This window comes from Natrix helvetica (assembly GCF_964273705.1).
Source record: "Natrix helvetica genome assembly, chromosome: 12".
Lineage (NCBI taxonomy): Eukaryota > Metazoa > Chordata > Lepidosauria > Squamata > Natricidae > Natrix > Natrix helvetica.
The window spans coordinates 12,212,752-12,234,866 of NC_138556.1; the positions used below are offsets into that span (position 1 = coordinate 12,212,752).

The 22,115-nt window shown below is 42.3% G+C and overlaps 1 protein-coding gene across 1 annotated transcript in view; it reads left to right on the forward strand.

Annotated features, from left to right (window-relative positions):
- Positions 1-21,774, forward strand: part of CEMIP (cell migration inducing hyaluronidase 1) — a 139,571-nt gene extending 117,797 nt beyond the window's left edge. Inside the window, exons 18-29 of the mRNA XM_081964966.1 lie at positions 190-321; positions 6,336-6,371; positions 7,448-7,603; positions 8,610-8,790; positions 9,894-10,109; positions 11,031-11,242; positions 12,469-12,654; positions 14,872-15,076; positions 16,394-16,480; positions 16,706-16,863; positions 17,692-17,792; positions 19,618-21,774. Of these exons, the coding sequence (XP_081821092.1) occupies positions 190-321; positions 6,336-6,371; positions 7,448-7,603; positions 8,610-8,790; positions 9,894-10,109; positions 11,031-11,242; positions 12,469-12,654; positions 14,872-15,076; positions 16,394-16,480; positions 16,706-16,863; positions 17,692-17,792; positions 19,618-19,745 (1,798 nt within the window). The 3' untranslated portion in view covers positions 19,746-21,774. The remainder of the gene's footprint in view (positions 1-189; positions 322-6,335; positions 6,372-7,447; positions 7,604-8,609; positions 8,791-9,893; positions 10,110-11,030; positions 11,243-12,468; positions 12,655-14,871; positions 15,077-16,393; positions 16,481-16,705; positions 16,864-17,691; positions 17,793-19,617) is intronic.
- The last annotated feature ends 341 nt before the right edge of the window (positions 21,775-22,115 follow it).

The window sequence follows — 22,115 nt, forward strand, 5'->3', positions numbered from 1 at the left end:
AGAATCCCGATTGGCTATTTTTTTTCCCCTCAGGCATCTCCTGATCCTTGAAGTTCTCTAATGAGAACTAGAAGCTTGATTTGGATGCAGGAACTTGTGAGGGGATAATATCAAAGCAGCTGATCTCAAGGGGTTTCCTGAGGTTCACTGATCTCCCCCCCCCCCCCTTTTTGCCTCTTGCAATTCCAGATACAGCCCACACCAGGATGCTGATCCTTTGAAGCCCAGAGAGCCAGCTCTGATTCAGCGGTTCATCGCTTACAAGAACCAGGACCATGGAGCTTGGTTGAGAGGAGGAGACGTGTGGCTGGACAACTGCCAGTGAGTCTTAACCTGTTCTGAGCTAGGCTTCCCGAGAGCATGAAGCAAATACCTTGTCCCGACAAAAACCTCTTTTATTAATTTGCTGTGAATTCTGCTCATTCATATGCAGCAAAGTCTTTCAAGGGAGGATTTACAGTCACAGACTTTATCTGGCTTGGAGAGCTGCCAAGCCGATATCTGAAAAACTTGGCAAGGAGTCTCGGAGAGTCACGAACCAATTAAGCGAACTAATTGTCTCCTGCAAACTCCACTACCCTTTCGCTCCTCTTTTATTTCCTCTGGGAGGGGCCGTTCATCGTCCACCTGTGGCCTTACTCCCAAGTCAACCCCTGTTCTTTAGCTGTTCCCTTCCAGCCCTATGATTCTACAACTCTGTGACCCTTGCTTTATACAAAATCATCCATAATAATAATAATAACAATAACAACAACCATTATTATCATTGTACATACTGTATATACAACAGAATTGATTTAGCCTCTACTGGTGCAATGTATAACAATATACAAAACAACATGAATAATCTAGAAAATGGTCCTTTTACAAGTAATTAGGGAAAAACCTGTCATATGTTTCCATGTGTGCATGGAGTGATTGTAGTTGTATTTAGGAGTCGGAAAGCTGTTTTTAAACCTGTTCGTCCAGCTGGCTACACTTTCTGTGTCTTCTGTCCAATGGTAAAAGTAAGAAAAGACACTGACCGGGATGTGAATCGTCCCTAAGTATCTTCCTTACTCCGCTGAAACGAGACCCAGATTCATCTTTATTTATTTAAGTTTTAATGCAGCTCCGCTCAAAGCTGACTCTCCCAAGATTTCCTGTCTTGGTGAGATTCCGCTTGACCTGGAGTCACCCCCAATTTCCAGGTTGCTACTGGCGTCCTCTAGAAGCCAAGGAGTGCAAGCAACTGGTGTGTGCTTATTTGACACCGGAAATTGCCCTCCTCTTCAACAAACAATGGCTGTGCTGACTCCATCCATTCCAACAGGTGCTTGTGGTTACTGTGGCAAATTGGCCGCTTAACCTTCCCCAGCCTAACATCTTCCAAATGCGTTAGGTCTGCAGTTGTTCGAAGTGCCAACCCTCCGAGCCACCGGCTGCACGAAGCCCTAACACACCTGGATCGGATCCTGTTGCAGAAATCCGAGCTTGGCAACACAACTCTGCAAAGCACATGACTGTTGTTTTGCCTCTGAGCTGCAGTCTGTTTGTCTCTTGAGAACTGACCCTGCATATTTCCTCCTCCTTCTAGTCTCAGGACAGCCTGTCTTCGTTTAAAACAAAGCAACCTCGTGTTTTTGAGAACGACGGATATTTTACCCAAAAAATTGTTTTGACATAGGCCTGGCTTCTAATCTACACACAGCCAAGTGTTATCTCAGATAAGCAAGGATTAATATGAAAACTGTTCAGTAGCATTTCTGGTGGTGATCTATAATTGTCCTACAATCTACAGAAATCCAAAGTTAGTTTTAACAGACTTTGCCAAAAGAGAAATGTAAGGGAAACATTTGATGCTGGTAATTTAAAATACAGGTAGTCTTCGATTTACAACAGTTCATTTAGGGACCATTCAAAGTTACAGCAGCACTGGGAAAAAGTGACTTGTGACCTTTTTCACACTTACAACCGCTGCAGAATCACCTGATCAACATTCCGATGCTTGGCAACTGACTCGTATTTATGACGGTTGCAAAGTCCTGGGATTATGTGATCAGCTGTGACAACCTTCTGACCAACCAAATCAATGGAGAAGCCAGATTCACTGAACAACTGCGTTACTAACTGAACAAACAGAGTGATTCACTTAACAACTGTGGCATGAAAAGTCATAATATGGGACACGACTCACAAATGAAAGGGAATATACATGTCCCATCTGGGTCAAATCTCAGTTAACGAATGTTTCATTCGGGGCTCAATTACAGCCATAACACAAGGAGTACCTGTAGTGTTATTTGTTCTTTGAAGAATGCACTCTTATTTTATCACTAATCGCTCCTCCCTTTCTTACAAAGAGATTTCACTCTAAAAATAGCTCTGGGTGGTAGAGCTACAGGTTGACATCTTACAATTTAATTCTTATAGCGAAAAAAGTTTCTGGGAATTTGGTGATGCTGCCACGGAGAAATAACAAGTGGCCTTAAAATAGACTTCACTGTTTGTCCATCCTACTCAGTCTTGGCAGTTGCATCTGGCAGTAACTTTCCGTGGTTCATGTAGCACTTCTTCTCATCTCACCTGTAGCTGGTGCTTGTTTGTTTTTAATTGCAAGCCCAAGGCTTTTAAACAGGGTGCCCTCTGAGTTATATTCCCTCTCCATGCAGCTCTTAAACTTTCATTCGTTCTTAGATTGACATTCCGCCTTTCTTTCATACTCAGGACACAGAATAGTGTAGCAATAGCACTTAGACTTATATACCGCTTTACAGTGCTTTCACAGCCCTCTCTCAGCGGTTTACAGAGTCAGCCTCTTGCCCCCAACAATCTGGGTCCTCATTTTACTAACTTCAGAAGGATGGAAGACTGAGTCATGGGGAGATTCGATCTGCCAAATTTCAGGCAGCCAGCAGTCAGCAGAAGTAGCCTGCAGTACTGCACTCTAGCCACTGTACCAATGCTCCTCTGTCCTATTTCCTCACAAACACAAGTTTGTGAATGGGGTGGCCTGAGAGAGAGAGAGAGAGAGAGAGAGAAGGACAGGCCCAAGGTCAACCAACTGGCTTTCATGCCTAAGAAAGGACTAGAACTCACAATCTCCTGGTTTCTAGCTCCGCACCTAGCCACAATTCCAAGCCAGCTATCTTGATAGTTCCATGTTACATTGATAGACGTCAATGCTATTAAAACTGCTTTAAATATATAATACAAATTTAGCATTAAAATAGTCCTAAGCCTTGCTTATCCTCTTATTTCCTGCCTTTGCTTTCAAGCCACAAAAGGCTGATTCTCCTTTTTGTTAACCTTTAGTTTAGCAACCTCCTTAGAACAAAGAGCTTTACTTACTCCAGCTTCAAACCACAATACAAATGATGCTGCGTGGTTAATTTTAGTTGCTACTGACAACCAGTGCCTTGTTGAGCCATTGTTCCAGAGATACTTCTTTACCTAAATAGAAAAACAGAATGACCGAAGGCAGCCAAAAAAACAAAAAACCTATGGAAGTAGGAGTGACTTCCGACTTCCTGCTGGCTTCCCCAATGAGTTTCCTTGTTGGGATTCTGGCAGGGAACATCGGAAATCTCTTTCCCTTCTCTTCTCAGCAAGCAGGTTAGTGGCTGCGGCTGGGAGGAGGGGAGGGAGCAAGGGATTATGAGACTGGCTGAGAAACTGTCATGGAATTTTGAAAATGAAGATCACATGACCACACAGCCCAGCAGTCCAGTAACAGCTGGCAGCATGAAAGCAGCCACAACCTTAAAAACTTCATTCCCTTGGTAATTAGGAGTCCTGGATATTGGACCCATTCTGTAAATTAGCCCACTTGGAATACCTTGGTTCATTGTGCAGCAGCTGCCAAAAAAGCCAACACATAAACATGGGCTGCATAATTAGAGGGATAGAATCAAGATCATGTGAAGGGTTAATACCACTTTATAATGCCTTGGTAAGGCCACACCTGGAATACTGCATTCAGTTTTGGTCACCACGATGTAGAGAAGATGTGGAGACTCTAGAAAGAGTGCAGAGAAGAGCAACAAAGATGATTAGGGGACTGGAGACTAAAACATATGAAGAACGGTTGCAGGAACTGGGTATGTCTAGTTTAATGAAAAGAAGGACTAGAGGAGACATGATAGCAGTGTTCCAATATCTCAGAGGCGGCCACAAAGAAGAAGGAGTCAAAGCTATTCTCCAAAGCACCAGAAGGCAGAACTAGAAGCAATGGATAGAAATGAATCAAGAAAAGAAGCAACTTAGAACTGAGGAGAAATTTCCTGACAGTTAAAACAATTAATCAGTGGAAGAAGTTGCCTCCAGAAGTTGGGAATGCCCCAACACTGGAAGTTTTTAAGAAGATATTGGTCAACCATTTGTCTGAAGTGGTGCAGGATTTCCTGCCTAGGCAGGGGGTTGGACTAGAAGACCTCCAAGGTCCCTTCCAACTCTGTTATTCTAAAAAGTGTTGAACGGATGCACTGTTTCACCCAGTTAAAAGTCAGAGTCAGAGACTTTTAGTAGAATATAGATTTAATACACACAAATATATTATATGTATTATACATATAATGTATAATGCATATAATGGTGAAACATGGTGGAAAGCAAACCAGCATAGGCAATATCAAATACAGGCTTATTTCTCTTCCTTTAACCTTCGGGTTTCTTTTCACCCATCAAGCCCTTGTAATTGTATATTAACAACCAATTTGAATATCTCGGCTCATTTTTCTTCTTCTTCCAAATCGCAGAAAGTTTTTTTCCCCCAGCTTGTTAAGTTTTTGGCAGTGTTTATCCAGGCCAAGTTCAAATAAGTTTCCAGGTTTCATAACTTAAGTATTTTTATAGCTGTAGGGATCTAGCTGTCTTAATATTTTGTTACTGCACCAGATCAACACATTCTATGCTAAAGTATATTGCAATTTACATTGTTTTTGCAGTGCAGCAACTTGGGAAGGCAACAGAGGGATTTGCTTTCAACCAGGGACTTAACTTGCTAGCTCTTTTAATGCAATAATTTTAATTTAATTTAATAATTTCAGGGGGTTCCCCCATCTTTCTATCCCACAACTTTCCCTTCCCCCCCCCCCACTTAAAATCAAATTTAGACCCACTTTCTGGTCTAAAAAATAAGCAGGATTGAACCTGAATAGTAGTTAGAAGGAGACAACTGGGAATCCTGCAGCTTAGTTAAACTGGAAAGTGCCAGTTGGCGTAGTGATTAAGGTGCTGGGCTGGAAACTGGGAATTCCACTTTAGGAAGAAAAACCAGCTGGGTGACATTGAGCCAGCCACTCTTGCTTAGCCCTAGGAAGAAGGCAAAGGCAAAAATATTGCCAAGAAAACTGTAGAGACTTGCCTGTTCAGTCCCTAGGAGTGAACCTTGTCTTGAAGGAAACTTCACTGTACTTCATGCTCTGTAATTGTCCTTCAACTTCATGGGGTGGCTTCAGAATAAATGATCAGAGCCACAATTTTCCAAGAATGTAAAGGACTGGTTAGGAAAGGCCCAACAGAAAGATTTCATCAAAATGATCTGGGGGTGGGGGTAGGTCAGCTGCAAAATTTGTGTGTTATTAAAGTAACACCTTTACAGAGTTCTCTAGGGTTTGCAGCTTCTGTTAGGTTTAACTAGCCGATAACCCGGTGTTGCCCTGGTATTTATTTATAGGGGGGAAATGTCCAGACCAAAGGTAATTTCTAGTGTTGGATTTTCCCCCTTATCAGAAGGAGCCCCCTTGTGGAGGACTGTGAAGTTGTTACCATGGCAACTCCACTGCACAGTAGAAGCCATTTTACCGCAGTACAGTAGAAGCCATTTTAAGGCCGCATCTGAACAGAACACACACACCGAGGGGCTTTAGGGGTGTCTTACCTCCACAATAGTTTTTTTTTCCAGAGAGTAAATCATCTGTGTACCAAGTTTGGTTGAAATTACTCAAGGCGTTCCAGAGTAATGCTGGAACACACACACACACAGAGCCATTTAGATAGATGGATGGATGGATGGATGGATGGATGGATGGATGGATTCTGTTTGAACAGTGCAATGAAGGAAATAGTTATCTTGTTTATGCCCTAATCTAGCACCATTTTGGGAGACCCAGGACTTCTGAAATAATACATAGATTCAGTTTGTAAACTGAACTTCATTAAACTTTGTTTAATGAATTTTCCTTCCATATCCTTGAATATTCAAAGAAGCTCATTTAGTCTAAGAAATCATTATTTTCCCCCCCACTGCAACAATGGGAACCAAGGATGTTAAATAGCCTAAATTAATAATGTCATTAAGCACAGATTGGAATCTAGTTCTCTAGATTAACCAGGAATGTCTCTCTTCTTTGCAGGTTTGCTGACAATGGGATTGGCCTCACTCTGGCTAGGTAAGCCTTCTTGTCTATGGAGACCCTCAGTCATCCAGGTCATGGTTGTCCCATAAGTGCTTTTTCAAAAGGCAACTGGACTTTCCTTCTTTTTGCTTGGAGATGTTTTTCTTCTCATCCAAGAAGAATGGGGGAAGCTTATTGGATGAGAAGCAAAATGTCTTTAAGCAAAAACGAATCCCGGTTTCCTTTTGGAAAAAGCACCTTTTTAGGCAGTGGTGAGATTCAAATAATGTTTTTAAATTTGTTTTAATTCATAAACATTTTGGAAAGGCAATGATATGTCAGGATAACAGTTACAAATAAAGCAAAGCGAAAGAAAAGTTTGTTTGTTTTGTTTGTTTGTTTATTTGGATTTATATGCCGCCCTTCTCCAAAAGGACTCAGGGCAGCGTACAACATTAAAAAAAAAAACACATCCCAAAAGTTAAAAAAAATTAAATCCATATCCAAAAAAAAATTTTTTTTTTAAAAAAGACAATACATTTAAAATAAGTTAAAATTAACAGGCCAGGCCGGCTTGCTGGATCAAAAGTTGATAGGAAATCGTAGCACACAAGCTAATAACAGTAAAAAATAATATAATAACAGCAATGATAGTGATATGACCAAAAGGGAAAAAAAAAACTTTTAACTAAATTTCTTCTTACATTACCCTATTTACATTTTTTTCCTTAACTATAGTTATAGTTTTATACATCTTTATTTTCCATACTAACAATTATTGACATTCGTAAACTTATTTTCTCTCTCATTTCTACCTCTTGTCTCTATCCATGTCTGGAATAAATAATTTAACCACTAGTTCCCTAATGACCAGCTGGGTAGGCTTGGCTGGGTGGTCATGTGACTGGGTGAGTGTGGCCAACTCAACATCACTCACGTTGAGGGGCACCTTTCCTCGCCCGGCTCTCCTCGCCCCTCCCTTCCCAGCCACTTCTCGTCATGCCCAGCCTCGCCTCGTCTTTAGGTCAGCATTCTTAGTTCTTGTTCAGGGTTTTTCACCTCTTGCAATTACAGAAAAGCAGAGTTTGGGCCAAGAAGCCACGCTGACCCGCCATTTTGTTCTCTCCTAGCGGGGGAACCTTCCCGCACGATGACGGATCAAAACAAGAGATTAAAAACAGCCTTTTCGTGGGTGAAAGTGGAAATACGGGGACTGAAACATTGAACAACAACATCTGGGGACCTGGAGGATTAGACCACAGTGGGCGGACTTTACCCATTGGACAGTGAGTTTCTCTCTGGACATTTTCTTGTTGGGTTCAGGTTTTCAAACCAGGATAGAATTTAATTTGATCCTTTTTTTTTTCCTAAACCTGTCATTGAAGAGACCATAGCTGGGGGGAAAAAATCCATCTTTGATCTTGTTCTGTTCTTCTACAATGAACAGCTACTGATAACACATTTGAGATTCCTAAACCCTGGCAGAGGGTTGCAGGGGGCTGTTGCAGCCGAAAACAGAGCTTGGGAGTCCGTTTTCGCTAGCAGAGCGATCAGGCCACTATAGGTGCCCCCAGCATGAGTGACGTCAAGCTGACCATGTCCAGCCTGGCCCCAAGAGGTCAAACACAACCCTGATGCTGTTCTGACCGAGTCTTCCTGAGAGCATGAAGCAGACTCCTTGTCCTGACAAAAACCCCTGTTATTAATTGACTGTGAATTCTGCTCATTCACATCCAGCAAAGTCTTTCAAGGGAGGATTTACAGTCACAGACCTTATCTGGCTTGGAGAGCTGCTAGGTTGATATCTGCAGAACTTGGCAAGGAGTCTCGGAGAGTCACAACCAATGAAGTGAACTAATTGTCTCCTGCAAACTCCACTCCCCTTTCGCTCCTCTTTTATTTCCTCTGGGAGGGGCCATTCATCCTCCACCTGTGTCCTTACTCCCAACTCAACCCCTGTTCTTTAGCTGTTCCCTTCTTCTGGCAACTCTCTGCATGAGCACACTGGGAACAGGCTCCAGCTGTTCTTCTGCCTCACTGATGACTCTGAAGGCAGCTGATAACCAGCATACGGCTCTGGCTCTCTCTCTGCCTCCAACACAGAGCCCTCATCAGAGCCTTCCCCAGACTCTAGGACTGGCCCATGTTCCTCCCCAACCTCCTCACTGTCCGAATCTGCTGCGAGCTCTGCTGGCCGCTGGCAGGCCACAACAGATGCGGCCCTCAATGAAATAGTTTGACTCCCCTGCCTTAGAACCAATCTAATGCACATCTTTCGCAAATATTTTTCAGGAATTTCCCCATCAGAGGCATTCAGTTCTACGATGGACCAATCAACGTTCAGAATTGCACTTTCCGAAAATTTGCTGCACTGGAAGGCCGACACACCAGTGCTCTGGCTTTCCGCCTGAACAACGCCTGGCAGAGCTGCCCCAACAACAACGTCACAAATTTGTTCTTCGAAGACGTCCCGGTGAGTTTGCCTTCAAGGGTAGATTGATGAACTGAAGGATTGTGCCAAGAACAAATCTTGAAGGCATCGTAGAGTTCCAACAGAATTTGCAGAGGAAATTCTGCCCCAGTGACAGAATTTCCTCCCTGTACATTGGCAATTGGTGTTGAACTGAGTTTGGATTTAGCTTCAAATAAGGATCTACAAGTTGGCTTTGGCTATGTTAAAGTTTACAATGATTTTGTTGTTGAGGCCATCATCATAGCCCCATTTTAGGGATTTATCTTTGCCGTCAACTGGCAGCCATTCATTTAGAGACCATCCAAAGTTAAAATGGTGCTGAAAAAAGTGACTTACAACTCGTCCCCACACAAAAGCGTTGCGACATCCCATGGACACGTGATCAAAATGGCCCTTGTATATATATTTATGATGGTTTTAGCATCTCGGGGTCACATGATCACACATGATCAATTAAAATGCCTGCCTAATTAAATTAATTAGAACTACGCCACCTTCGTCCTGACCTAAGCGTAGTGCATAAAATTATCTGCTACAACGTCCTACCTGTCAAGGAATCCGTCAGCTTCAACCACAATAATACATGAGCAAAAAATAGATACAAACGCAAGGTAAACTGCTCCAAACTCGATTGCTGAAAATACGACTTCAGCAACTGAGTGGTCAATGCCTGGAATGCTCTACCTGACTCCATCGTTACATCCTCAAACCCCCATAATTTTAACCTGTCTACAGCTGACCTCACCCCATTCCTAAGAGGTCTGTAAGGGGGCGTGCATAAGCGCACCAAAGTGCCTACTGTCCCTGTCCTATTGTCCCCATTTATTCGTATCCATTTCATGTCTTCAAAATCGTGTTTATATTTAGATCTGTTATCTAATACATGCTTGACGAAATAAATAAATAAATAAATAAATAAATAAATAAATAAATAAATAAATAAATAAATAAATAAATAAATAAAATGAGGAGCATATATTCCATTATTGGGAGAAACCCATGAACACGTCTATTCAGAGATCATCATGTGGGAAGCAAGTTGTGTTCCTTCTCAAAGAGATCCAAGCATTTACTGAGCGATATGTCTCTCTCCTCACCTATAGATTTCCTCCAGAGTTTTCTTTGGAGAACCTGGCCCTTGGTTCAATGGGTTGGACATGGATGGCGATAAAACGTCCGTTTTCCACGATGTGGATGGCTCAGTGTCAGAATATCCCGGATCATACCTTATCAAGGAGGACAACTGGCTCATTAAGCATCGAGACTGCATTGAAGTTCCAGACTGGAGAGGATCCATCTGTAGTGGACGCTACGCACAGGTAGCAGGGATGGCGGTGGGAGCACAGATTAGAGGGCTGTTGGTTCACAGTTCCCTGTCACACCTAGGACGGGGTGAAAATTGAATTTATGGGCTATTTGCAATCCAATAGGGAACCCAAAGATATAACAGAATTGTCAGTGTATTCATGAACTGGAATAGGGCTTAGTAACAAAGTCAGCCAATGGGAGCTGGAACAGTAAGGAGTCTGGTCATGGCTTAGTTTAGCTCTGAGTCTGTGCTGAGCACTGAAAGAGAAATTCTCTTCTGTCCTGTCTATGTTTGTACCTACTTACAATCTCTCCTCTCTACCACGTTGGAAGAACCACTCTTGGTATGGTATATATTATTTCATGTGTTATTATGTATATAAAGATAAGTTAATGAATCCTGCTGAATCAGTTACCTGTGTGGGCTTTCTGGATTTGATTGCTGCAACAAACTCTAACAAGAATTAGTAGAATGAGTTTGTTTTCCACAAAGCCCCATTGAAGTTAAAAAGCTCCAATAAACTCAATTACAGCCTTCTACAAGTCTTAGTTTCTTCTATGCACTGATAGCTGAATGGGAAGCCAAACTTCATGCAACATGAAAGATTTAAATAATTTAAAAACAATGCCATTGCCTGAAAGATAGAGGTGCCTAGAAAGCCCTTATTGAAGGTAGGAATAAATAGCAATAGCACTTAGACTTATATACTTCTTCAGTGTTTTACAGCCCTCTCTAGGTGGTTTATAGTGTCAGCACATTGCCCCTAATAATGTGGGTCCTCATTTTACCAGCCTTGGAGGACAGAAGTCAGAGTCAACCTGTTGAGCTGGTCAGGATTGAACTGCTGGCAGTCGGAAGACATAGCTTGCAATACTGCATTCTAATTAAATATACTATCATTAAATATGCTTTCTCTTTTTTTTCTGAACAGGTGTACATCCAAGCATATAAATCCTCCAATCTGAAGATGAAAATCATCAAAAATGATTTCTACACGCACCCTTTGTATTTAGAAGGCGCCCTGAGCAAAAGTACCCATTATCAACAGTATCAGCCTGTCATCACTCTGCAGAAAGGCTACACCATCCACTGGGACAAGGCAGCTCCTGAGGAATTGGCTATCTGGCTCATCAATTTCAACAAGTGAGGATGCAAGCCCTAAAAAAAAAAAAAAACCTTTCTGGACTTTTCATGCCCATCATCTAGGGCAACAGTCCCCAACCTTTCTGCTTTGCAGACTGGTGGGGGGAGGGGGGGGAGGGTTCTGTGCAAGTGGTGGGTCAACGTGTGTGTGTGTGCATGCAGCTGCATTTGTGTAAGCGATGCCACTCGCACAAAGGGAGCTGCGCGTGCACTCATCCACCCACTGTAGATGCAAGTAAAGCCTGCACACTTGCACATGCACTCACCCACTGCTTCCACAGCCCGATTCTGAATGGACCGTGGACCAGTAGGGGTTGGGGACCCCTGAGCCAGGGGTGGATTCAATTTTTTTAGCAACCGGTTCTCTATCCGGTTGCTGGGTGAGCTTGGCCATGGTGGGTGTGGGCTACTCGGCATCCTGCACCATGGTGAGGGGGGCACTTTCGCTCTCCCCAGGCTCCAGAGGCTTTCCTTGAGCCTATGGGAGGGTGAAAACGGCCCACCCTGGGCTCCAGAGGCTCTTGGAGACTGGAAACAGGCCCGTTTCCAGACTTCTGGAATTTCCAGGTGGCCCATTTTTCACTCTCCCGGAGTCTCCGCACGGGCCCTGCGTTTACCTGGCATCCAAGATGGGCCACATGAAGACTCCTGGGAGGGGAGGGGTGGGCGAGGCCATCCGGTCCTTGCAACTATCGGTTTGGAGGGGTGGGCGGGGCCAGCCGGTCCTTGCAAGTATCGGTTTGGATGTAAAATTAGCATCCGATTCGCCTGAACCAGTCTGAACAGGCTGAATCCCACTTCTGTCTGATCTAGGGAAACACTACACATTACAATCTTCTAGCTCTGCCACCATCATTTCAACAACTTCATTCTGAGTTTTACCATCTTTTCACCTTCACGTTCTAAGTTCTTGCAAAAAGAGAGGCAAAGCAGTCATCATGTCAACGACGGAATGATTCTAACTCAGACTAATTCCTTGCTCAGAGCCAATGACCTACCACCGGAGAACTGTTCCATGTGACATTAATGGATCTTTAAATTGACTTGGAACTAGTTAAGCACCAGCATCTAAACATTTAAGCCAGCATGGAAAGAATCGCTTTTTTTAAAAAAAAAAGTTAAATATTTGGCTTGGCTCGTGGCGCGTTCCAGAAAAGTCATAGTCATGAGATTTGGGGTAGAGCTTTTTGTTTTTAGTAATGCTTATTTTCCTTTTCTTTATTTAGGAACGACTGGATCCAAGTTGGATTTTGTTATCCTAAAGGGACAACATTTTCCATTCTCTCAGATATTCACAATCGCCTTTTGAAGAAAACCTATAAAACAGGGGTGTTTTACCCAGCTCTTCAAATGGATAAGCTTGAATATCGATATCCTACCAAAGGCTACTACTACTGGGATGAAGACACTGGGTAAGGAATTAGCAAGGATTCTCAAATTTCCGTGTGCATTGTGGGTAGAAAGAGCTATATTTCTGATTGGATTTGAATGAATGAAAAGCATCAATCATCCTTAGGGCTTGTCTATGTAAATTGTTCAAACCCTGCCCGTTGGTGTCCTTTTTGATGGGAACATCATCAGCAAGGAAAGCAATACCATATGTGCAGAGGTGGTATTCAGCAGGTTCTGACCAGTTCTGGTAGTGGAAATTTTGAGTAGTTTGGAGAATTGGTAAATACCACCTCTGACTGGCCCCGCCCCCATCTATTCTCTGCCTCCCGAGTCCCAGCTGATCAGGAGGGAATGGTGGTTTTGTAGTAACCTTCCCCTGGAGTGGGGAGGGAATGGGGATTTTACAGTATCCTTCCCCTCCCACACCCACCAAGTCACACCACGCCCACAGAACCGGTAGTAGAAATGTTTGAATCCCACCACTGCATATGTGGCCTTGCAAGGTTCTCGCACAGCAGTCTTAGCCACTTCGCTCCATGGGACAGTACATCAGTTGCGTCTACCTTCATGGGTTTTGAAATCTTCATGAGAACATGGAGAGAGAGAGAGAGAGATCTGCTTTCCACACATTTCCAGCATTCTTGTTGGCCATCAAAAAGAGAACGGGAACTTGCCCAATCAGGAAGATGGTTTGGTTTTAAGTCCTAGAGGCCTGAATGTCAAGGCTCCAAGAAATACATCCACAACAAGGAGAACTCCAAGGCAGGCATTTTCATCAAAGAACAATTTATTGGTGTATCTCGTATTGGCACGAACCTGGTGAAAACCGACTCTTAAATTCCCACCGATTTTCCCCTAATTGAAAGTAAAAGTTTTGTCACTTCCCCAGAGTCACTGTGTCAGGGGTCCAAGTAACACCCCTAATGAAAGAAGAGTCCGAGGCTTGGGATTCCTCAAAGTTCCATTTTATTCGAGATGTCATATTGGCACATCTGGGAAAACCTGAATCTGAAAGTTTCCAGGTTTCCCCCACCCAAACGAAAGTTCAAGTCCCTGCCCAGCACCCACATGTCCATCCCATGGTCCAATCAAACACCATCCCAATTGGAGATGCCTCCAGTCACACCACTCCAGTTCCTTACTCAAGATATTGACTATCTTGAGTAAGGGATGTTATTTTGACTATATCTACCCCACTCCATATAATCCCTCCCCTCCCAGTTTCCCACAGCTATAATTGTGGCAGGCTGGAAGGCCCAACGCAAAAGACGGCTTCCAGGCCTGACACACTGGTTACAAGGTCCAATTAGCACACAGTCCAGTTGTTATATGATCCCAGTCTCCTCCTTCCAAGCACCTGCATGAATGTCCTTGGTTCCCAGGGGAAAGAGTTTTATTTTGACTACAGCACTTCAATTGTCTCTACTACCCCCACCACCACCACTCTCCCTCCCTTCCCCTCAGCTCTAGGCTGTGTCAGCATTGAAGCAACAAGAAAGAAAATGACCTCAGTCAGGTCAGGCCAGCTTCAGGTTTGACCCTGTCCCTTGTAGTCCCTCCTGCCCCAAAGGAAAGAATCCATCCTAATACTTATGGCTGTAATGATGAACCTATAGCACGCGTATCAGAGATGGCACATGGAGCCCTCTCTGTGGGCATGAACACCATTGCCACTGCTCTTCTGGTTTCCTCTCTTCAGGGTACAAAGCACCAGAAAATGGCCCCCAAAACACCCCAAAAAAGGTCCAAAAAAACCAGGCTGTTTTCCGGGTCGTTTTCCACCCATTTTTGGCCTGGAAAATGGCCCCAAAACTGGCCTAAAAACAGCCTGGAAAATGCCCAAAAAACAGGTATACGTGTGCCAGCCAGTGGGTCGTGGTTTTCGGGTGCTCCGACGTGCATGAAGTTTGGCGGGCAGGTGCGCATGCCAGAAACCTGAAGACCAGCTGGCCGGTGCATGCATGCTAACACGCACACATGTACACATGCGTGCACATTCTGGTTTGGGCCCTTGTTGCTGAAAAGGTTTGCCATCACTGCCTTATGGATACAGGCCTCAGGTAGAAGGGAGAAGGGCTTGCACCTCCACTGGAAAGTCCCCGTGGAGCTTCATCTTTGCCACTGCCAGGAAGAGTTGCGTCCTATTCGGATGACGTCTGTTGCCTTGATGACTATGTCATATCTTCGGTCGTGGCTGTTCAACTCTTGCTTTCTTCTTCTTCTTTTTCTTTTAATAGGTTGCTCTTTCTCAAACTGAAAGCTCAGCATGAGAAGGAGCCATTTGCTTTCTGTTCCAACCGAGGCTGTGAACGGATCAGGATCAAAGCCAATATCCCCAAGCAAACTGGGACCAGTGACTGTGAAGCTCTGGCTTACCCAAAATATGCCGAGAAGCCAACCGTGGACGTGCCAATGCCCAAAAAGCTGCCCAGTGCACACATGGTAGATTGATTTACTGTTTTCATTTCCTTAGGGGAATATCTCTCTGGGATTCTCAAGGTCTTGTTTTGACTTTAGGGGAAAGTTTCAGAACATGTTACGCCTGGAGGCTTGGGTTTGAGTCTCTCTTGATGTTGGCTTCAGTAGAAAAACCTTTCTTCATGTGTTGGCAGAGAGGAGGGTGACTGACAGGGGATTCTATCTGGCATACTTTGTATTTACTCAATATCCTTTAGCTATGGTTAATTTAATACCTGCTTGTTCAATTAATAAAATGTTCCAGGTCCACCCAAACCATTGACTCAGAAACTAACCATGCGGGCTGAAACCAGCCTATGATTCAGCATAACATGTGAACGCAGCTATAGAACCGAACTCCAGCTCTGGGTCATCTAATTCAAGAGGATTTTCTCTTGATTAGCTTTAATTTTAATGGTGTGAATAACATTTTAGTCTATTATATCTTCTTCCACATGGATCAAAGTTTCTGACTTTATACCAGGAAAGAAAAGCAAAAGAGGTGGAGTTTGGGTGTGATGCCTTCAGAGTAAGGCCATAAATTGCCCAGATCTTTGTTCTTTCTGTGCCAACTCAGGAAGCTCAAACTGCCCAAGGAGCTGCTGATGCAGTTCTACAAAGGAATTATTGAGTCTGCCATCTGCACCTCCATAACTGTCTGGTTTGGCTCTGCAACCCAACAAGACAGAGACAGACTTCAACGGATAGTTAGAACTGCAGAAAAAACAATGGCTACCAACCTGTATACTGCACAAGTCAAAAAGAGGGCTGTGAAAAGATCTACAGACCCCTCGCATCCTGGACATAAATTGTTTCAATTCCTACAACACTATAGAGCACTGCACACCAGAACATCTAGACATAAGAACTGTTTTTTCCCGAATGCCACCTCTCTGCTAAACAAATCATTTCCTCAACACTGTCAAACTATTTACTAAGTCTGCATTATGATTACTATTAATCTTCTCATCGTTCCTATCACCCATCTCCTCCCACTTATGACTGTATAACTATAACTTTGTTGCTTACAATTTATATTGATTGTTTCCTAGTATGATTTGATTGCTTATTTGTACCCTATGACTATCATTAAGTGTTGTACCTTACGATTCATGATGAGTATATCTTTTCTTTTATCTACACTGAGAGCATATGCAGCAAAGTTAAATTCCTCGTGTGTCCAATCACACTTGGCCAATAAAAAATTCTATTCTGCTCTATCTGATTCCAATATTAAAAGTTTGTTTAGAAAATCCTTGAAGATTAGATGTAAATGCCATTTTCTTTCTTTTTCATAAACAGAACAAGAGGGATCATTTTGTAGAGCTAAAGATAGAGAGCTACAAGACCAAATATTACCATCTCAAGGACGACTTTGCCTATATCTCAGTAAGTGTTTGCACCACATATTTTTTAAAAAAATTGCGTATTAACATGCCAATTTATTTTTATATAAGGATGTTCATTTTAAGTTCAATTTACAATACAATTCTGTAAGCAGACGACATATCTCCAAAATGAAGCATCCAAGAAAACTTTCAGAACAAGCAGCAATTTGTTTCCAAAACCTCCATTCTGGGAGGATGTTAAAAATCACTTTTTCCTTTTGTGTAGGTTGATGGCAAGACATTCTACCTTTCTGAAGAGGGTATTCAAGTAGTCGTGATTGATGGTCACGAAGGAAAAGTTGTTAACCGGATGAGTTTCAAAAATATTATTCTACAAGGAATCCCAGCTCAGATCATCAATTATGTCAACAACATTCGAAACAAGTAAGTAAACTGAAAGGGGGGAGGGGTCTCCAAGTTTCAGAAATAAGACATATTTGTAAAGTCATCCAATTACAGCATGCAGCCTTCACCTATGGTAGCACCGGAAATATTCATCAGCATAATCAACATTCAAAAGAAATGTCCAGAAAATAATGGAATGTGCTGAAATGAGTAAATTGACATTTAAAATTAGAGAACAAGAAGATAAACAATATTACAAGATATGGGATTTATTTTTTCAGTGGTTAGATTAAAAAAAAAACATGGAAATGAAAGACACTAGAGAATTTTATAATCTAAGAATTACAGAATGATACAGAATACAATATAATGATACCTTATTATTGGATAGATTTAAGATGATGGAATGAATCGTTATAATATAAATGAATCCAATATCTAGAATATCTCGTTTAAAAGGAAGGAATAATAGTGATAGTCAAATAAATGACGTACAATGATAATATGTATACATATATATTGGATTGATAATATGTGATTTCATATAAATTGTAAGTGAGAACTATGGAAAGGATGCACAAAAATCTTGCAACCAATCAACACTCTGAATGCAATTGAAGATGGTCTTGTGTTTTATGTTTTGTCTTTGTCTGTCCAAAAAAAAAAACTTTGAAAAAACCAACGTCCACAACCAAACCATACATAAATTGATTAGATTAAATAGGTCTATGGAGCAAATTTGGGATGATTGGAGAAATTCTGTGGATATCTATGATTGATGACTGCAATGAGGCTGCTCAGCTAATCAGTTTGGGTGAATAACTAATTCAAGGAAATGAGGCATGTAATTTTCCTGCTCTCTTCTAGTTCTATAGTGGTAATGACTTCGAAGGGAAGATTTGTTTCGAAAAGTCCATGGACCAAAGTGCTGGAGACCCTTGGAGCAAAACCCGGTTTTAAATTGAAAGGTAATGCATTCTTAATATCATGAAATACCATCTGAAATGGGACATGCTTTTATTATGGCTGAGCAGGTTTTGCTGTCCAATGGCTGCACCTTTCTTTTCAGATCATAATTTTTACCGCCCAATGTCTTTTCTAGAAGGCTGGTAGAGGAGAAGATAATGGTAAAACCCTTAAGAATTGTCCATTTGGTTTTTATATCTGAACATACTCCAAATATTTCATCTTGGTAAACTGTTGAAATCCTTCATGCAACTGCATTGAGATGAAGCTTTGGAGAGGAGAGGCCCTTTCTGTAACTCACTTTCTGGCCTTCCCTTTTGCAGCCAAAAATTCAGGAATGTCTTTTAGTATAATAAATATGGAGCAAAAGCACTTATATACCACTTCACAGTGCTTTACAACCCCCTCTAAGTGGTTTACCGAGTCAGCATCTTGCTCCCAATAATCTGGGTCCTCATTTTGCCCACCTCGGAAGGATGGAAGACTGAATCAACCTTAAGCCGGTCAAGATCGAACTGCTGGCAGTGGGCAGAATTTAGCCTGCAATACCACATTCTAACCACTGCGCTACCATGCATGGAGAGCCAGTTTTCTGTAGGGGTTAAAGCAGCAGGCTAGAAACCGGCCTGTGAAGTCCAATCCCAACTTAGGCATGACGTTAGCTGGGTGACCTTGGGCCAGTCAGTCTCTCTCAGCCCAAGCATGGAGGCAATGGCAAACCACTTCTGAATTCTTGCCACAAATTTACTTTGGCATCTTACCAGGGACATATCTAGGCAGTCACCAGGAATCAAGACAGATTCAAAGGCACTCCCACCTCACGAAAAGATGAATATTAGTTATACAATTCAGCTGCACTTCAAATACAATCAATTTAAAAATCCTGGATTCTAAACCAGCAAAGAATAGTAAGGATTCTGCATCAGGAAAGGAAACTTGGGGGTCGAGATTTGGAAAAGTCCTTAGAAATATTGCACAGTGTTTACTGAACATGAAATGTATTTGAGAGGTATTTTTAAGTATTCCACACATCAGTTCCATCTGTCCCAATGTGGTAGCCGGAGAGAGAACTGGATTTAAAGTAATTGGGTTCTTCATACTTAGAACATTCCTAGAAATTCTGTTATCACCAAATGCAGAATGGCAATTTTTTCCATTCCTAGTTTGCTATTATTCAACCCACTCAATTAAAAAAAAATCTTAATGCCTATTAAACTGGGAGGGAAAGGGCTCTTTGTAGAATTATAGAAGTGTGGAGATGGACAGGCCCAAAAGGAACATCAAGCTCAACCATCTTCAATTTTCAAAAATAATAATAATTAACCAACTATTTTTGGAGAACTGGCTATTTGATGCTTTTGGTTATGATCTCTAAAATGTTCTTGAGAGGACAAAGAAAGAGAAAGCAACATGAATCTTCTCAAGAAAAAATGTTGTGGGTTTGAGGTGTAGCATTCACAGAAATGGCCTCTGAGTGGTGCAGTAGCCTACTGATGGAGCTCTCGGCCCCACAATCAGGAGCCTGTGAGTTCAATCCTAGGTAGAGGCAGATATTTCTCTCTCTCTGCGCACAATGAGAATGTATCTGCTGAACAAAACTCCACATTGGCAACAGGAAGGGCATCTGGCCAGTAAGCACTCAGCTCCAATCAGTTGCGCAGATTCCCCCCCCCCGCCCCCCGCTGGGCAAGGATTATTAAAAGATGATGATGATTCATGGAAATGGCCTCTGATGGTGCTGAAATACACTCTCTGCAGAGTATTGGTTATAAATATTGTCCCGGGATTGTTTTTTCTCACCGCACACTCTTATTTATTTATTTAAAGATAAGATGGCTTTTGTCGGCTACAAGGGCAGCTTCCAGCCTTTCTGGATCAAGCTGGAGACCGATGAGGACGCCGTGAGAATCTTCCAAGCGCTGCCCGTTCCTGTGGTCAAGAAAATGAAACTCTGAGGAAGCATCTCCTCTTTCAAAACGCCCTCCAGAGAACAAGGAAGGCTCTTCTAAGGTGTAATATATTTTGTTGCTGTACATAAGAGAGAAGATACTGTAAATAAGCCTTCAGCTTGAACAACCAACATTCCTTAGCCAAATGAGTCCACTTTGGTTTGATCGGTTTCGATTACGAACAGATTCTCTGACCTGCCAGGAGGCTCACGGCCACAGATATTTTCTTTTTTAATGGTCTCCTCTCATCTCCTTTCTATGAAGCCACCTTATGATTGATTCGTGGATCACAGTGGTCCTCAATTAATTGGACGTACAGAAGATGCTTCTTCTTCTTCTTCTTCTTCTTCTTCTTCTTCTTCTTCTTCTTCTTCTTCTTCTTCTTCTTCTTCTTCTTCTTCTTCTTCTTCTTCTTCTTCTTCTTCTCCAATTCAACCTTTCACTTGTCTTGAATGTTCAAATGCAGACTCAGGAAACGAATCCCATTTTTACGTGGTACTGCTGGCTATGTAAATAAGGACGTGCAGGCTAAAGTCGAAATGCACAGCTTAGCAAGAGCTGCCAGATGTTCCAAGCCCATCAGTATTGCTAGGCTGGTCAACGGGCACCGCGAAGAGTGGACAAGAGAGGGGGATTTTTATAGACGGACTACCATGCCGCATTCAAATACCAGAATAGCCTCAAGCTTGCTAATTACACTAAAGCTATTACTGAGACGGTGGGACATCTCACACGAGAACAACAATGAAGATCCAGTCTTAGGAAATCGTAGCTTATAAAAACAATTACTCTGAATGTACGGGATATATTTGGCTAAAGAGGAACGCCTTGCCAGTGAGGGTTAACCTTTTCGGCATCAGGTGCCAAAACTGGTGCGAGCATGCATGCATGCCGAAGCCTGGAAGAAAACAGCTGGCTGGTGTGCATGCATGCGACAGGACCTGGAAGAGCTGCTGGCGATGGTGTGCATGCCCACAGAGAAAGCTCTGCAGGCCACCTCTGGCACATATGTCATAGGTTCGCCATCACGGGCCTAGCCTGTTCCTAGCCTGAAAGATGCTACTTCTTCCCTCGTACGCATATTTAATAACTGAAGCTATATTGAGCTATAGGCAAACAGGGTTGTGTATACGTTCCCTGCCCACGCTTCCTGGATCAGAAAGCTTCAAATCTCAGCAGCCATTGAGCGGGAATATTGTACAATAACGATAGTCCTTAAGGGCAGCTTCTCCAGCCTCTGCCCTTCTGTACAGGAAGTCCTCGACGTACGGCCACAATGGAGCCCAAAAGTTAAGTGAATCCGACTTTGTCAGGTCACAAAAAGGGATCATGTAACTCCAAGACACCGCAGCCGTCATAAATATGAACCAGTTGCCAAGCATCCCAATTTTGATCACGTGATTATGGGGAAGCTGCAATGGCCATAAGTGTGAAAAACGGTCGTAAGTCACTTTTTTTGGTGCCCGTTGTAACTTCGGCCACTAAACGAATGGTGGTTAAGTCAAGGACTGCTTGTAACCTAAGAGTGACATATTAAGGTTTCTGACATCCAACTGACCATTTGCGTTCTATGAACTGTGACTTTTTAAAAATTATATCCACAGCTAAGTTGTCTCTTTCCAGCCTACATTGAACAGTCCGTTTTACATGATATTTTGTTATTTTGTCCGTATGTCAGTTCAAATCTTTTACCCGAAATAGCTGGTCCTTTTTCGGAACAAGATGTATAGCGTTTTGTATATTTTCTAAAAAAAAAAAAAAAAATCCTGAAGGTGGGAATGATATATTTATTTATTGCAAAGGCACTAAAAGGGTTATAATGGAAGAGAGCAAAGATGTTACAAGGGGGAAGAGGGGGGAGATTGCCCCCCAAAAAAGAATGGAAAAACTCTTTAGAGTTGAATTTTTTTAATGGCCACTGTCTCTTGGCAGATTTCTTTTTTTTTTTATGATAAACCTCTTGTTTTCAATTGCAATTTAACATTTTGTGGTTTGGAATACACAATTGAAATAAAATTTCAGTGCAATTTGTCAATTGCTTATCCCCGTTTGGTGACTTTATTATGCTAAACTACTAAAACACCTTTTAACCCATTCTCTACGAGTAAAAAAAAAAGTGTTCACTTTTTGTGCTTGATCTATGCATATAAAACATACCTTAAAAGCGTTTTTTAAAAAAAAAAAAAAAACCAAACATTTTGCACCATTTGGGTGTAGGGCAAGTTTAAAAAACCATCCAGAGTCCTCTTATAATGAAAAGGTAAATGTAAAGGTTCCTCTTACATATATGTGTTAGTCGTTCCTGACTCTAGGGGGCGGTGCTCATCTCCATTTCAAAGCCGAAGAGCCAGTGCTGTCTGAAAATGTCTTGGGGGT